Raw genomic sequence first — 16,553 nt, forward strand, 5'->3', positions numbered from 1 at the left:
AGAAATCGAGGGCTTTAAAGAGAAATCTGAGCAGCCCGCCGCGAGACACGAGACACCTTGAGATTTTCATGCGGAGAAGTGCCCAGCCAGTCCCGCTATTCCTATTCGGGAAGGGTTTCATTTTAGTGTCGCCTGACCTCACACGTGACTTGTGTTTTGTGACTCGGGGCCAGGTTATAACGTTGTATGGGTCGTATCGCAGTAAATGGAGCTTTTGCTGTATATTTGATTGACTTAAGATGTTGATTGGCTGAAATTCATGATATCATATACAGAGCCATTCATGTCCAGCAGGGCAATGTTTCTGGAATGAGAATAGTTGAGTTCCAACCCCTCAGCACTTGTAAATTCGCCTAATTAACTCGTCTGGGCCTAGTTGACAAATATATTATTCATCTTGTGACAGGCATACCGACTGAGTTTGTTACAAATGAGTTAACATTCTATTGTTTGTTTACCTTAGATAGAAGTTTTTGGGGGTCTGGCTCCGAAAATTGTGCTTCCTACACGGACGTTTGTGCTGCCTTGTCGGATCGCTACTTCGTAATCTTCTGACATGCCCATACTGAGCTCGAGCAGACCTACTTTTGGCACCGCAGACTCGATCGCGTGCTTTTCTTTCATCAGGGTAGAGAAATCAGGATTCTCACTTTCTCCCCCGGCAACCGCATGTGAGCGCGCAATGGATCCTATCGTCATGAGACCCTGAAGTTCCAAGAACTCACATTCAGTTGTGATGTATTTGGCAACATCAAGCACTTCTTCCCCAGGGCTGGCACCGCTCTTGTTGTCTTCGCCGCTCGTATTGACCTGTATAAAAACCTTTAATTTACCCACGCCTGATCTTCCCTCGCTTGCAGCTTTTCTGGCTTCGTTCAGCCGGCGAGCCTTCTTAACATTGTCAATTGTCTCTACAGCAAAAAGATTGGGGATGTTTGCCAGCAGCCCGCATTTGTTTGACTGTAAGCTTCCAATGAAATGCCATTGTATGTCTTTCGGCAGCACGGCTGCTTTCTCGACCAATTCCTGAACATAATTCTCGCCAAAATGTCTTTGTCCGCTTTTCTCATATAGAGCATAGATGTCGCTTGCCGGCTTCAGCTTTGAAACTGCAACTAGGCGAACCTGCCTTTCGCTACCGATGGCATCGACTCTCTCTCGAACAGCACCAAGTGCATGACAAAGCGTTTCTATACGGTCTTCATCAGGTAAAACTGCTGGGCCAACACTAGCAGTGGTCATTTTCGCAATCTGAACTCTGAACGCTTTCGATGGTACAAATGATATTCTTTGCATATCTAGTATACTGGTTAATAATCGAGTGTTTCAAATTCATGCGGTAGCTGAGGTCTCCATTTGTTCAATAATAACGATCAGAGATACTTAATCTCGAATAGTAGTTGGAATCACGGATGATCATGATTAGCATGGAATTAAGTCTTTTTGTTCATCATTTTGCTTTATTATCGATTTCAAAGTGAGATCCTTTTTGCCATTTTGTACTTACAGTTTGGCTAGGTTCTATGATCCAGTCCCGATCAGCCTACATGAGAATCAGTAATGAATCCTTAAGTCACATTTTTCTCATTTTTTGGTAATATTCAATAGAAAAAAATAAAACAGATCAGCAAAAATATAAAAATATCCCCATAGCTTACACATCGGAATTTGATAGTACTTTATGAGACATCATTTCAATTTTCCAAGCTACCTTTCTAATGATTCTCACCTATACCATATTAGCTTTTCAAGAATTCCAAAAAATGGCACAATAGGCACTCAAGGCAAACTATAAATAGATAAATCTCAAGACTCAGAAATAATATTGTTTGGCTATATGTCGAATCATCATTCGTGCTCCGGGTTAAGAAGCTGATATGATTGGGGCGACAACGATTTCATCACCGTGGTCTTTGAATTATCCATTCACTTTTTGGATTTTGTGCCGAAAAGAGTTCTGGCCTACCTTTTTTCATTTCTTCTTCAATCACGAAACTAATCGAAATCTCATATTTACGAAAGGGGGTCCCACGCTTTAAAATAAAAACATTTTTTTTTGAAATTTTACCAGCTTTATAGAGATGGAGACTACTTACTTACCCTGAAGTCTTTTCAGAGCCAACGTAGAACGAGAGTAGCTGGTTTTACCCAATTTCACTAGAACTAACTAAATTATATATATATTGCTTATGATATTCATCCTGATAAACCGTTTTTGCTAATTCTCCTATTACCTCATGTCTCCTCAGTATCATATCCAATGTCAACCCAAGGTTTGTCTTGATCTTCCAATTCCTCGTCCTCGTACAACACATCTGCAAATGGATCATAGCGACTGCTATTATTCCCCTCGGTCGTTGAAGCTCCCCGAATCGATTGGCTAGTCCATGAGGTCCGCTGCTCGAATGCATGCTTTCTAGGTCCAGTTCGCTCTTCTCGTAGTCTTTGTAGATATTTAATTCGATCATAGAAAAATTGAACACAACTCTGTTCTCTTTCAATTGCAATCCGACGTTCGACTTCTTGTTCGATCGCTCGTCTCTCGATATACATGTCGAAACTATTCACAAGTCAATGAAGTTCTCGCCTTATTTCCAAATAAGTTCATTACTCACGGCAAACTCGTAAAATCCTCATGTTGGATCTTATAAAACGGAATGATAGACAATGGTGCTGAAAACGGAATCCCTTTGCCTTCGACAAACGTATCCAGGATTTCGGTATACAGCTTTGTAATAATTGTTCGCCGAGAGCGAACTCGGCCGACATCAAGGCCATCGATAATCTCATTCAATCGGTCGAGATCGACTAAACGCGATGCAGGTCCAACTAATCGTCCTGTTGGATTTGCTATGGCGCTCACTGCCGCGTCCTCCGTAATCTGCCAATAGGTCAAGTTTTCGTCATAAATACAGCACTGATATGGTTGCGGAAGACACTTCGGTCCCTCATTAGTTTCAAGAATATCCAAGCAAAACAAATATCTCACCCGTAATAGCTGGCCCAATCGCTCCCTCGGAATGTAATCGGAACCATCAACATCTACTCGACTCCACGCTCGCTTATAAGCACGAATAGCATCGCGAGTGAAAAACGGCCTAAACTCAGATTGCTGATGAACGTAATTGAAATTTTCAATCACAAGCGATATGAACACATTCATGAAAATGTACATACTTAAAATGTTCCTGCTATAGTTAATAAGGCGAGTCAAGGCGGTCCACTTTGCAATTACCACTCACCAGGTGAAAAAAAGAATATATGCATAGACTGAACTGCCGCAATCGCTAGTATAGAAATTTCCGGAGTCGATGCAGAAAGGTGCTTCAACAAGATAATCCTGCATTATTGAATTCCATCCTTCCCCACAGCTCATTCGAAATAATAGGAGTAGAGCTTTGGGGACACTCCGAAAATTCAAGTTCGCAGAACTGTTTTCGCCCAGACGTGTCAAGCCAAATATTTGGTTGCACGCAATTGCGTATACCATGAATAGCGTTCCCCAAGTGAACAATAGCCCGGTGATGGACAATAGGCTTGCCCGTGCTGCGATGAACAGTTGGCTCAGCTGATCACTCATCGAAATCAAATACAACAACAGAAAAGTCATCATGATCTTAGCAACAGTAGCCATTAGTTCGTGACTATCGGAGATGAGCACAAGTATACAGATGGTGGTGGTAAAGGTCCCGACGCATGCCCAAAGAATGTCATATGCATTCCGAGAAATTGTGTTAAAATCTATAATTCTAGTTTGCTTGCGTCTCCACCGCAGCCCAAATATGCGAATAAATGCATTCAGCGTAAAACAAATTGATACGATAGCGTACATTACATCTAGTCCAATAATAAGTTAATCTGGAATTATAACTCCAACCTCTACTTACTTCGAAATGGTGAACTGTAGTTGGATTGATACGACTCAGACAGCAGCAAGCCCAGCAAAACCAGCAATGCAATACGCATGGCTAATCTAAGTTTATTCCCTTGAGTCACTGCTAACTCAAAGCATTTCTTGCGCCATCTGCTGGATGGTGGCTTGTCAGTTCGAGATGGTCTTACAGCTTTAAGTACCCGAAACATCTCCAGCAAAGAATGCTGCTTAGAGGTCAAATATGCTGCTCCAGTTCTGGTTGCGTAATTTTGCATAACAGCAGTAATGAACAAGGTCTGACCTCTAGTTAGTATGATACCTCCTTGCTAAATAACTACTTACCGAAATGAATAGAATCGACAGAGCATTAAACAAGTACACATAAATGGCATTATAAACAGAGTGGTTATATTCCGAGCTCATGCCTGTTCCGACAACATTTTTTGCTGCCTGGAGTACATCATTCCAACCTTCGAGGGATATAATCTGAAACAATACAGATACGGCTTCAGGAAATGAATCAAAACTAAAACCTGGCGTATTATACGATCGCGGAAGCCAGATATCCCAATTATAAGGAGCACAGGTCCCTGAATCCCCTCCAAGACAGCTAAACTCTCCTAGGCAGTGGTCCAGTACTTCTATACTACCATCAGCACACGAATAAAACTTTCCTCGGAAAATGTTTAATCCCCAAAGGGCAAAAGGAAGCAACAGCGAAAGCGATATCATAGCTGCTACAAGAATTCGTCCTATTCCACTGAAAATGACATTTTGAAATGTCTCTTGCGCATCGGGCATCACATGCAACAACCGTAGTGCTCGCAGTGCTTTTAAAGATCGTAGCCAACGCGCAGAACCACTACTTCCTGTCAGAGCTATAATATTATCGACCCACATCGAAATTAAAACTACAAAGTCAATTCGATTCCAGACGTCTCTCAGGTATGCATGAGGAGTATAAACGAAACCGTAAGATATTATTCTTATAATCGCCTCTCTAATTTGATTAGTGCAAACTCTCTGAGGACACTAAAATTGCTTGCTTACATAGTAAAAATCTGAGCAAAAATAAGATTAGCGATTGTCATTGGTGTATATTTCGTGCACGGAACCTGATCCTCACTCCAATTGCAGTGCTTCTCAAAATATTCAATCTCTTTTTGAGGTGTATAGATGGAAGATACGATAACCATAGCAAGAACCATGACCATCAGAAAATAGAAGAAGAAATTATTGTCGCGAACTCCATCTTCTCGAGGAACAGGAGCGATCCAAGCACAAAGCTTGCGTATCGGATTATCCTCTTTGAAAAACATGCACGAACGCGTAAAGTTAGGATGCTCCGACAAATAGACTTCTCGCTCATAAAGATGCTTGGTCTTTGCCTCCACAGCCTTATCCAAAATTGTCCGAAGATTAGCCGTTTCCGCAAACTCGAACGCTGTTTCGTAGTAAAATGGGTTCTTCTTTCTCTGACCAAACAGCCTGTCTTTCCAATATGCAAAGGATAGCTTTGTGTTTGCATCCTCAACACCTCCAAAAGAATATCTATATTCCAGAGAGGGAGGGTTAAAATCCATCAGTTCGTTATCTCGTCCTCGTAAGACTGAATCGAAACGTTGAGGTGCAAGAGATCCTTTCCTAGGGGCAAGCGAAGGTCTCCTTGAATAATCCACATCACCAGGACGTAGATCTTTATTTATTGTGAATCGTTTAGCATAATCCAGCACTTGGAGTCTTCGCTGCTCTTCATCTGATATATCGAAATTAGACTGTACCACAGCAATGAAAATGTTTACTACGACAGCATTCGAAAACATAAACCAGCCACACAGGAAAAAGACGGCAAACCACGAAAGGGCATCATTTGAGATAGATCCTGAGATACTATAAAGCATCGGAGCCCATCCTTCAGTAGTTAAAACCTGATATACCCCTGCAAATGCATTCGGAAAAGTCTCGAACGTGATAGTTTGAGTTTCGCCTTCATATTCATCTGGGATGTATCCTCGCAGGAGCTCAGATCCAAACAATGAGACTAAAAATACAACAAGAAGGAAAAATAAAGTCATGTTGAAAAAATCACGAGTCTTTTTTGTTAGAGTAATCCAGTGTTCCCGCATTACTCTGACTTGCAGAATGAATCGGTATATTCGCACAACTTGGAAAAATGATAACCAGGGATAAACTTTGTCATTGCCATAGCGTCCAACAAATAAGCTTAACGTCGTTATGAATGCAAGTAATAGATCAATATCATTTCTCCAGTCCGCAAAAAATATTCGGAAATGTGGTAACAGAATCAAAAATCGGAAAATAATCTCACCCAAAAGAACGAACGTAATGACAACCTCCGAGACATTGATAAAGTCGGTCCGCACTGTACTCATGTTCACAGACTTGACAGATTGAATTATGAAATCACACACAATCAATAAGACAACATATGGCTGTAGTACAATATAATATCGTCGAAAGCGTGATATTTTTAAACGGTGAGCTGTAAGGTCCCTAAAAATATTAGCTTAGCCTAGTTAATGTTTTGTATTCAATATTGCGCACATACGCTTTTGTTCTGGACTTGGTTGGAGTCTCCAGCTGTTCTTCATACTCTCGAATTCGTCCAAAAGACTCTGAAATGACTGCAATGAAAAGATTGAACAACCACCACGACAATATCACTACTGCAACTACAAAAAATAGTGCAGACAAAGCTGTATCCGAATCTTGCGTGTACGACATGAGATCAGAAAATCCATTCATTCCCATGGTGATGAACAATAGCTCCCATGAACGAGCTATATTATCAAAACTGACAGTATCACTATATGGATTTGCGTCGGATTCAATGCATTGAGAGTATATAGGGCATATATACCCTTTAGGAGAGCGCTGACTTGGCTGGCCATTCAGTTTCAGAAATGGCTCAACTTCCAAAGTTGTAGAGTTAATGTAACCGCCGCAAAACTGCATGTTCTGAAATGTGTCCTCACTATTCTCAGGATTTATCCAAACACATTGTCTTCTTAGTGAACCTCTAAAAGCCTGCACACCTATTATAGCAAATATAGTCCAAAAAGCCGAAATAAATAACGATACGTTAACTAGAAACGGTACAGCCTGTTTGATGCTATCCAGAACCCGCTTTGTGCCATTCGTAATCTTAAGCCATCGGAGCAATCTGATAGTGCTTAGCATCCGGAAAAGATTAACTGCTGCATCCGAGAAACGTGTGTCGACCAGCACCAAGGCCAAATAGACCCAGTAGCACAGCACAGACACAAAATCTAATCGATTCCAGCTAGATCGTAGATAAGCCAATCTAGATATTTTTTCGGTTGAAGAATTGATATTGTGCTCAGTTATAGGAGGAGGTGTGAGAGCTGATGAATAGTAAAGACTAGAAATCTTAGATGCCAATAATTTTTCAATTCTAACATGCGATTCATTGTTGTTGATGTGAAAGAACTGAAAAAACTTGGAAATGAGTTCCTGAAATGAGTGATCAGGATTAAGAATAAAACCACTAACGATAATTTTCACGACGCTTTCTAGCGTGTAACAAGCAAAGATTGGAACAAGTATAATATTGGACCACTCACTGGCCCAGAGTTCCTGATATGAGCTGCTATCATTGTTATAAAGTTCTTCGTGGCTTGCTCGAAAGATAACCACAAACGACTGAAGTACAAGTAAGAAAAACATGAATATCTCTAAAGTGGAGCTTAACTCTAGTCTGAGCAGGAACTTCCGAATTAAACTCGTGGATCCAATGAATCCCAAGGAATTGCCTCTCAAGTCGTCGAATTTTTCAATAATCTCTGGGTCTGCTAGTTTGGAGCGCACATAATCCACTTGAGGGAGCGTAGGAGATTCATTTATATAAACGTTCTCATCAGAAGGTGGAGTTTCTGTAATCTCAACCTCTGAGACAAAAACGCCGTGGCCAATGCCGCGGTCGTGAACTGATAGCTTAACAGAGTCTATGCCAACGACCCGGTGAACAGAGCCCATAATAATATTGGAAAAGACTCTCCATCGGTTGGTAGACTCTCTAATTGTGTCTGTACTAACTATCCTCGCAGGTTCACTCTCATTGACTTCAAGTTGTCGATCGAAGTCATCATCATGATCGACAACATCATTATTGCTGATGAGAGCAGCACTTTCTTCATCTTCCGCGGGATCGACAATGTCGAGCAATTGATCTGATTGAGCGGGTTTAGTGGTCGGGAACCATGAGCCATTATCATCAGCTCCTGTACCCAGCGCGTCTCTCCATGCCGAATTGACCGATTTTGCGCTCATTGCAGACATGGTCAAGCTGAGATGTTTATCCTTCTCGTCATTGGTGGGGATTTGTAAAGAATGTAATTGCTTGGGCTCTTGAGTATTATCCCTAATTCTTAACTTGGAACTGCTGCTTGAATCAAAGGGGTGAATGAAGCTTCGAGTTTGTGCGTGGATGGAGCTTGAAGAGTTCTCATCCAGAGGGACGTATGAAGAGTGGTTGCGCCTAAGTGAAGCGCTGATTCTTAGTGTTCGCGAGCTTCTTCTGAAAGACTGCGCAGATCGAGCAGGCGGCCTTAATCCAACTTCGACATTTGGAGCAATAGTCCTACTGTAGTTGCTGTAATCATTGTTATCGCTGTCGTTGTTGTGACTGGCGTGGCCATCGACATGGTCGCTTTGAACCGTTACACGCGTAGCTTTAGCGTCATCAGATAACCGGTTCAGTTCGATCTCTACCAAATCAGAAGAGCCTCTAGTGCTTTCCAGCGACGCCCGAGAACTGGGCATTACTCAATAAAGCTTTAATATTCCAAGTTGCACGACAGAGTCAACGCGTAGAGAGTCAAGATACGAATCAGATTGACTGATAAACCTCTCGCGGCACCCTCTAATATGGTACGCTCTGAGAATGTTAATCTAGAAGAAAAGACACGTACTGAGACATCAAGGAAGCCAATTTTCGTGAGGAGGTAATTCAAACTGTCAACACCAAACACCAACGAGCTGGGGTATAGACTAAAGGTTTGAGAGTTATATGGACACTCGAGCCGCGATTACGTACGGAATCAGTTCTCGTCTGCTCGCAACGCCCTGTTCTGTTCTAAGCAACTACCCTACTTCTTACAACGTTTAGCAAAACTTTTAAGTATTCTAAGGAAATAATTATTATTTATCCAATTTGCCGTCGTGCCTAACAACTTTAGCTTGATCCTTCATCCATTTTCATTCTCTCTGTCGTTTGTTCCATTCTTTGTTCCTTTACTTCATCGATTTCCCACTTCAGTTTTCTTCTAACGTGTCGTCAGGAACCAATTGAATAGCCCTAGCCCAAAGCTTCACGTGCTAGCAATATATAATTTTCTTTTGTGTCAGGTCCTCCCGTCTTTATCTCTGCAATTTTTATTCGTTTATTATAATTTTAATTATAAAGCAAATGGCATACATCCTTATCACCAGTGAATTTATGTAATTTCTACCTTTGCTGGTCATTATAGCTATGTCATGAGTAATGATGCATTTAAGTATTCGTCATTGCCCTAATTCGCTAACAGCGTCTTTGTTTTTCGGTAGGCGTCGTTTGATAGTAGTGGGGCAAACAATTTAAAATAATTACATCGTTGTTTAAAAACGAGTATTTAGTGAATGAGGATGAATTACTTCTAATCACTAGATGGAAATGTTAATTTGTCCTTTGAAAAGATAAAATACATTCAGCTACATATGTGTAGATATATACAATAGTTTGTTGCAGAATTGAATATTCTTCAATACGAAATAGACAAACAATAGATGAATATGAAAGAATCAACAAAAACAAAAAAGAACTCAGACATTCTAATAGCATCATACTTTTGCGCTTGGCTTTCGCCGTCGAGACTGCTTGGAAGTTCCTGTTCTAGATGAACCTAAGTAGGTTTGAGAGCTACCAGCTGAGGATTCATTCTGTACAGACAATATTCTAACTGAGGGTGGCTGCTTCAGCGGGATCATCGATTCCGTAATTGAAATAGACGCCATCTCCGGAGGAACAACGGGCGCCCCCGCAACTCCCTGCTGTGCCAGCACATCACTTCGTGTACTTCGCCATATTCCCCATACAATCAAACCGTTCGATATCACAACTATAACTGAAGACATTTTTGTGCTGGGATACACATTCCAGGCCCATTCTTCAGATAGCCAGATCACTATTTGAATAATCGGATTCCAATGGGTTGCGCTCAAAAGGTAAGGCAAGCTCCAGGCAAACCAGGAAAAGAACTGGTAGTGTAGCGAACGTGCGCACAATACTCCAATCAAGTTGCATGTGTACAAAGTTTTTAAAATGTATTCTGGGGTAAGGTTCACCAGAATGGCCCTATGAACAGCTGCTGGACGGGGAGCAGGGAAGATGAGTGTTTGAATTATGCTAATGAAGTTCATATTGGAGGGTCTTGAACTTGTGAGCAAACCATACAAGAACCATATAATACAAAAATGACTTACTTTATCCATCGACCGAATATAAATGCAAGAAGTAGAGTGCCATGAATGAGCAGCAAAGTTTGTGAAAATTCAGGAGTGAGAAAAACAACCTCATCCACGAACCGCCAGTTTACAGTCCATTTGTGAAGGAAAGCTCGATTGAATTGAAAAGCGCGAGTCAGGTATGAAATAAAAAATTTTGAGGAAAATGGATATGCGACAATTATTTGAACTTGGAGCATATACATCAAAGCTCTGAAAACCTTAGGGCCCAGAGCCTGAAACAGAATAACGCTGGCTGCAGGTAGAAACAACAAAACATTCATCTTCACAGACAATGCCAGACTGTAAACAATAGATCCGAGCATCCAATACTGATTCTGCCAAACATATATGGCTAAATAGCTCACAAAGATGGCAACCGTATCATTGAACATCCGAAGCATGTATATACTGTGCAATCTTTTGGAAAGTATTACTAAAGGAAATGAATATAAAGGGGTCTTGAAAAAATTAATTCGTGAAGACTGAAAATAAAACAATGCTTCTCTTACTTTCGCCTTGATATAAGATTTAAAAACGAGAGCCAGAGTGGCCATGTAGAGACCGAGAAAGATCAATTGTGCTCGAAAAATATTTTGACCTTCATTCGTGATCCTATACAAGAAGCTATAGACATAAACATGTCCCGCTGGATAGCTGTGATTATCAGCATTTTTAAGTAATGGATGTGCAAACAGTTGACTTACACTAATGGTCCGGTTCCACCTTTGATCGCCTAAGACAGATTAGAAATTGGACAGTAGCAATGCAAATTTGCGTACAGCATAGTCTCGCTCGCCAGCCAAATACATCTGGACTTGTTCCATGTAGGCTTTCCAATCGATTTCAGTGTCTAAATCAAAAAGGTCAGCGTAAAATGAAACAAAACGAATTAGCATCTGGCAATCTCTGCCGAACAAGGAAGGTAATTGCAGATCAAGTGCAACCTACATGGAATCTTCAAAATCACAATAATCGAAAGAGCAAAGTCTGCGAGCCAAAGCAAACAAGCCAGAGGTACTGCATATCGATGACCGGTAGCTAAAGACCACAAAGAACTAAAAAGTCCGGACAGCCAGCTCATACCGATCTCAGTATGTTCAACCCTAACGTCGAAGTTCGTATTGGAAAATCTCAAATTATTTGACGGATCTGCTATACTGTAGTTCACCTGAAAGCTGAGCCAGACAAGCAAAGCTGAGCTAGACCCATTGATTGAAACCAATCCAATGAAAAAGTAATTCTGCAGTGTTAGATCCCTCAACCAAGGAGTGTAAAAAAGCTTTGAGCTTTCTGGCCCTTTTTAGACACATGTCTATTCTTCGTCGTCGTATGTACTTGCGGACGCGCCTCGGAACGCGCCTGAGTCCAGCTCGAGTACGTTCCCCTTTGAATTTATTCTTTATTCTGGAAGCTACTGCGCCCAACATCATGACTATAAGTTCTCCGCTCTTTTGTTCCCAGTTTATCAATCTCTCCCTGGAGATCGCCAATCGATTCCTCTTTTTTGGCTTGTGCAGTAGAGTTAATGCGCCACACCCGTTTTACTCCTGGATATTGAAATCCCTGGTCAGAAGCAAAATCAAAGACCAGCAGTCTAAATGCTTTAATACTATAGGTGCCTATCAATTCAAAGCAAAAATAAATTTACCTGTCCTAATAATACCTCACCAGTGTAATACTTTCTTTTATTTCAGAATCTGATCGGCTCTTCAGCAAAGTAGAGACGAGAGTTGCATTATAGTTTGTTCGGGTAATCCGCGTATTACATGACTAACCTTTATTTCTCGAGCATTCTGAGGAAAAATCGAATTTGACTTTTGAAAATAATTTCTGTCTGTGATTTATTTTAATCTATTAAAAACTAGGTCAATTTACACTCAGAGATTGAATAAAAAAATGTGAAATCTACCCGCCTGTTTTGTATCAATATATAATATCCACAAAAAATTTAACATCTTAATGATGTTAATATATAAGCAGTTCCACCCCCAGTGGGGCTCGAACCCACAATCTTCAGATTAGAAGTCTGACGCGTTACCATTACGCCATGAGGGCTAATCTTCTTGAAAATAAGGTTAATGCAATACATAACAATCGCCTTCAAAATTTGGTCTTGAAAAACGGATCAATATTGATTAATGTTCTAGGTCTTCAGCGTTTTCTAATTTCAGTGCAGAATAAAACCAAATCTGTTTTAAATAATTAATTAATTTTCAAATTTTTTAGTTGTTCAGAATGTACGCTAAGTCATCGACGTCGGAAAGTTTCATCCGCAATTTATTTTACCGAGGCAAACAAGGTCGATACCAAAGAATAAGGTGAGATTGCAAGTAGAGCTCTGATAAGTAAAAAGACTCAGTATGCAAGTTTAAAATAAGTTGGCGGTATGATATTTCAAGTTGCTGTCTTAATTAGTTTGTTTGTGAAGAAAAATGCAACTGGTGAATTGAAATATTTTGGCTAAAAATATATTGAATTAGACAACTCCCATTTTATTTATCGCAAACTCCCAGCAATCTCAAACTTCATTTCGCACTTTTTGTACTTTAATCCAACAACTAATGTTAATTTAATGCTAATTCCAGAATGCAGGCGCAATCACTATCATACTATGAAATCCTCCATCTTCCGCCTCCCCCACATACCACACCAACAATTTCCGAGATTCGAAAAGCATATCACTCAGCGCTTCTGGAGCACCATCCAGATAAATCGATTCTCACTGCGAACGATTCGTCTACACCGACAGTGGACGAAATAGTCGAGGCGTACAATATACTTTCGACCTCTAGCTTGAAAGTCTTATATGACCAGCAGCTGGAGTCAGTCCAGCAGTCTAAAAAAATCGAGGAGGCACGATTCAAACGATTGATAGCTCAGGCTGACTCAATTGACCTAGATGATTTCCAAACAGCGACATCTTGTGTACAACATTCTAAAGATATATTTGCAGAATCGAGCTCTATTACCCTCTCCACTGGATACGCGAGAGAATCATGCCATGGTTATCCCGAAGATACCTGCAATCTGCAGCAAATATGGTTTCGGAACTGTAGATGCGGGAAAGATGATGCGTATTTGGTGACCGAATCCATGCTCGAGCATGCCTTTCTAGAATCGGATAATGCTCAGTCTGACGATAGACAAATACTGGTTCAGTGCTCGCGATGCAGTACTTGGATTCGGGTACTGTTTAGTCTTGCAGAGTGAACTCATTGGGTTTTTTTTGGCGCTTATTGGAGTTTATGGATCATAATAGAATAAAGAAATTGCACTTTTAATTCATATCAATACATACAAAAAAACACGTCCAAACACTCTTAATACACCAAAAGAACAGGTCAAAACGCAATTGAATAAAATACCTAAAGCCGTACAAAACATAGATTCTATTGATAGAAATATCCTGGCGACGGTAAAAAATCTGACTACCAGCGACGAGCACCTCCATTCCCAGTGAAAGTTACACTCAGTTGGCCAAACGCATCCGGACTCACACGCCCACCATTTGCTTCATCAAAGCGCACAGTTTTATCGCCAACTGGCCGAGAATTGGATTGGTACTGTTGCTGTTGTTGAGGAAGCGTAGAGTGCTGTGCCAGAAAAGGGTTATGCGAACCAGGTTTGAGACTCGGGACCGACTGTTCTACAGGCTGCGTAACAGATTGCGATCCGATCGCTTGCTTTCCGAGTAGTGACTGTCCTTGATCTGGTTGCCCAGTCTGCTGCTGAGGAAGTGCGACGGGGGAAGAGAAATGGTCGGGAAACTGATATAGAGAAAGAAGCGTCTGCTTATCTATACCAGTTCTCATAGGCTGCTGAACTGGAGCAGGTTGTTGAGACTGAGACTGCTGAATTTGAGACTGAAACTGCATTTGCTGCTGCTGAGGACCTTGTCCTTGTATAAATGACTGCGGTTGGAACTGTTGAAAGGGCTGAAATGACTGCTGACTCTGGATAGGTTGCTGAGGTTGTTGAACATTCGGTAGGCCAGAAGTCAGAGACTGGCTCTGATAAGAATTTGATAGAGACGGATAAGGATTTGGCTGAGGTTGCTGAATAGTCGCCTGGCCCATAACTTGTGGCTGAGCGAAAGGATATTGACTACCAGTCTGAGTAAGAGCTTGAGTCTGAGACTGTTGCTGAGATACGTAACCCGTAGGCTGTGCTCTTATAAAACCAGCAGATTCAGGCTGAAAGCCAGTAGAAGTAGGATGAGTCTGTTGAGACTGCATAGAAAGATTTTGAAATGCGTTAGTGAGAGTATTTGAACCGATTTGAGCCTGAACAGCATTAGGTCCGTTGCTAATCCCTGGATTATATGCTGGAAAAGCAAATTTATTTTCCGACGCAGCAGGGGGTGTTGAATCTAAAATTGTCAGAGAACTTGTTCCTGTATTACCACCATTCGAAGTCGCAGTGGTAACTGAACTCGTGTTCGGAGCTCCAGTAGACTGAGATTGGAATCCACTAGAGTTCGAAACACCAGTATTTGAAATAGTAGAAGATCGAAGTCCGTTCACACCTTGAACGGCTCCAAACTGGCCCGCATATCCTGTAACCTGAGACAACAGTTGATTGTTCTGAGACCCCGACGAGAATACGTTTGAAGGATTATTCGGTAATCCTTGTTGCCAAGGATTCACCTGTTGCTGTTGCGGTTGGAAGCTAGAGGTAGAATACTGGCCATATTGTGAAGTCATTTGCTGTCCGAAAGGATTTTGAGAAGTAGATCCCATAGAAGGATTAGTATAACTCAGTTGCTGTTGACCTAGTAACTGCTGCTGTTGCTGAACAGGTAAAGGTACAGCAGGTGCCATTCCTACAATATTACCATATTGATCATAAACAGGCTGAGATTGCTGAGCAGTCTGGAGCTGAGGTTGAGCGGCATCCTTTAAGGGTGAAGTAGCAGAAGTACTTGCTACCTGCTGAATGTCTCCACTTGGACGGGGTGGCAGTTTCGGGCGAGCCTCATCTGTAGTACCAGTAAGTATCTCAATAGCCCGAAGCAAATCGCCTTTAGACTCTTTCAAAGCATTAATACACTGTCGGCGATCAGTGAATCCCATATCATGAAGTTTATAAACTTTATCATCATAATCGTAATCATCGTCATATTCAAAAGTCTTCTTCCCTCTTTTTCCCTTGTTTGGTAAATGATAGATATCTTCCTTGCGATCGCGTCTGTCTCCACGACGTAGGCGATCTTCTCCAAGATAGGGATCTGAGTCATTAGTAGTGGAATTCTTTCTATTTCGTCGGAACCAGCCTGTTCTGGAAGAAGAGGCAGCAGGAGCAGGGTAGTTTGAAGACAGTTCTTCCTCTTCTTCGGGCTCATCATAAGCTAGCTTTGCTTCGCGTTTTGAGATATAATCGTCTCTATCTCTACGGAATTTTCCTAATTCATACTTATCGCGAATGTACCTTTCAACAATGCTGTTGGTTGAATCATTTAGCTTAGAGCCCCGTAACAAGAGATAGATTGATACTAACCTGTCCTCATCACCATCATACGAACCGAGGATCCGGCTTCTCATATTTTCAGGATCCCAAACCGCATTGGATCTTCTATTTCCAGTCTGGCGAATGATCTGGTAATATGGTTAGTTAGGTTACGCGCTTATAAAAGTTAGCATTATTGCTTACCCGAATCTGATCCGAACTCCAAGTGTCCATGGTCACACTCTTAATCTTAGAAATATGAGTGCCCATCTTTCTATGAATACCGGCACATCTCATACAAAGGAATACGCCAATCTGAAACTGTCAGAAATCATGCATCATTCAGATCTATTGTTTTCTTACATTCCAACTTGCCCATCCTGATATCTGTTAGCAATCAAGTAATTAACAAGTCAATCGTATTACTAAATCTCCAAAAATGGATACACGCAATACACAAAACATAATGCCACTGCCACGATGCTCTTACCTGTTGATGGGTCTCCACAGTCAGCGCATCGTCGATTCTCGAGCAGTTCCGCTAACTCATGCAGCTGTGCCTCGTTCTTTGCCTGCTGCCGCTTCGAAAGCATTTTTTCAGTATATTGTTTTAATGTATATCAATAATTGCTCAGCAGCAAATACTTTTATCAATGGTTTGCGTGGAATTGCTGCCAGTTCTCTACAACCTGATTGCCTTCCCAGCGGA

General features: G+C 41.3%; 5 protein-coding genes and 1 non-coding gene across 6 annotated transcripts; 1 reads left to right on the top strand and 5 right to left on the bottom strand.

The window, feature by feature from the left end:
- Positions 1-259: 259 nt before the first annotated feature.
- Positions 260-2,038, bottom strand: V1516DRAFT_126445 (uncharacterized protein). The gene is made up of 3 exons (XM_066918625.1): positions 1,967-2,038; positions 459-1,298; positions 260-396 (listed from the first exon to the last, which is right to left on the bottom strand). The coding sequence occupies exons 1-2, from the start codon at positions 1,974-1,976 to the stop codon at positions 460-462; spliced, it is 849 nt and encodes a 282-aa protein (XP_066774870.1). The 5' UTR covers positions 1,977-2,038; the 3' UTR covers positions 260-396; position 459.
- Positions 2,039-2,611: 573 nt separating this feature from the next.
- V1516DRAFT_630320 (Ion transport protein-domain-containing protein) lies at positions 2,612-7,891 on the bottom strand (the record flags this gene model as incomplete). Its single annotated transcript, XM_066919927.1, has 7 exons — positions 2,612-2,938; positions 2,990-3,188; positions 3,243-3,837; positions 3,888-4,170; positions 4,217-4,874; positions 4,925-6,388; positions 6,444-7,891. The coding sequence occupies 7 exons, from the start codon at positions 7,889-7,891 to the stop codon at positions 2,612-2,614; spliced, it is 4,974 nt and encodes a 1,657-aa protein (XP_066774871.1).
- A 1,685-nt stretch (positions 7,892-9,576) lies between these two features.
- V1516DRAFT_682210 (ALG3 protein-domain-containing protein) lies at positions 9,577-11,690 on the bottom strand. Its single transcript, XM_066923366.1, has 6 exons — positions 11,348-11,690; positions 11,179-11,249; positions 11,104-11,132; positions 10,909-11,053; positions 10,376-10,857; positions 9,577-10,322 (listed from the first exon to the last, which is right to left on the bottom strand). Exons 1-6 carry the CDS (start codon positions 11,478-11,480, stop codon positions 9,734-9,736), a joined length of 1,449 nt encoding a protein of 482 aa, XP_066774872.1. The 5' UTR covers positions 11,481-11,690; the 3' UTR covers positions 9,577-9,733.
- Positions 11,691-12,382: 692 nt separating this feature from the next.
- V1516DRAFT_t78 lies at positions 12,383-12,454 on the bottom strand. Its single transcript has one exon. It is a non-coding gene; the product is annotated as a tRNA-Arg (tRNA).
- A 366-nt stretch (positions 12,455-12,820) lies between these two features.
- On the top strand, positions 12,821-13,680 carry V1516DRAFT_682219 (uncharacterized protein). Its single transcript, XM_066923367.1, has one exon. It carries the CDS (start codon positions 12,986-12,988, stop codon positions 13,607-13,609), a length of 624 nt encoding a protein of 207 aa, XP_066774873.1. The 5' UTR covers positions 12,821-12,985; the 3' UTR covers positions 13,610-13,680.
- On the bottom strand, positions 13,670-16,543 carry V1516DRAFT_682221 (uncharacterized protein). Its single transcript, XM_066923368.1, has 5 exons — positions 16,335-16,543; positions 16,208-16,224; positions 16,049-16,159; positions 15,896-15,993; positions 13,670-15,838 (listed from the first exon to the last, which is right to left on the bottom strand). Exons 1-5 carry the CDS (start codon positions 16,435-16,437, stop codon positions 13,828-13,830), a joined length of 2,340 nt encoding a protein of 779 aa, XP_066774874.1. The 5' UTR covers positions 16,438-16,543; the 3' UTR covers positions 13,670-13,827.
- Between the last annotated feature and the right edge of the window lie 10 nt (positions 16,544-16,553).

This window comes from Lipomyces oligophaga (genome assembly GCF_038497815.1).
Source record: "Lipomyces oligophaga strain CBS 7107 unplaced genomic scaffold V1516scaffold_11, whole genome shotgun sequence".
In the NCBI taxonomy this organism is placed as follows: Eukaryota; Fungi; Ascomycota; class Lipomycetes; order Lipomycetales; family Lipomycetaceae; genus Lipomyces; species [Lipomyces] oligophaga.

Excerpts from the sequence above, each read along its gene's own strand:
- V1516DRAFT_682210 (XM_066923366.1), bottom strand. The coding sequence starts at position 11,480 with ATGAGCTGGCTGTCCGGACTTTTTAGTTCTTTGTGGTCTTTAGCTACC. Across the intron at positions 11,133-11,178 it reads CTGGCGAGCGAGACTATGCT|GCGATCAAAGGTGGAACCGG; the intron begins GTACGCAAATTT and ends AATCTGTCTTAG. Across the intron at positions 10,858-10,908 it reads AATCTTATATCAAGGCGAAA|ACCCCTTTATATTCATTTCC; the intron begins GTAAGAGAAGCA and ends AATTTTTTCAAG.
- V1516DRAFT_682219 (XM_066923367.1), top strand. The coding sequence starts at position 12,986 with ATGCAGGCGCAATCACTATCATACTATGAAATCCTCCATCTTCCGCCT.
- V1516DRAFT_682221 (XM_066923368.1), bottom strand. The coding sequence starts at position 16,437 with ATGCTTTCGAAGCGGCAGCAGGCAAAGAACGAGGCACAGCTGCATGAG. Across the intron at positions 15,994-16,048 it reads GGAGTTCGGATCAGATTCGG|ATCATTCGCCAGACTGGAAA; the intron begins GTAAGCAATAAT and ends CCATATTACCAG. Across the intron at positions 15,839-15,895 it reads TATGATGGTGATGAGGACAG|CATTGTTGAAAGGTACATTC; the intron begins GTTAGTATCAAT and ends TTCAACCAACAG.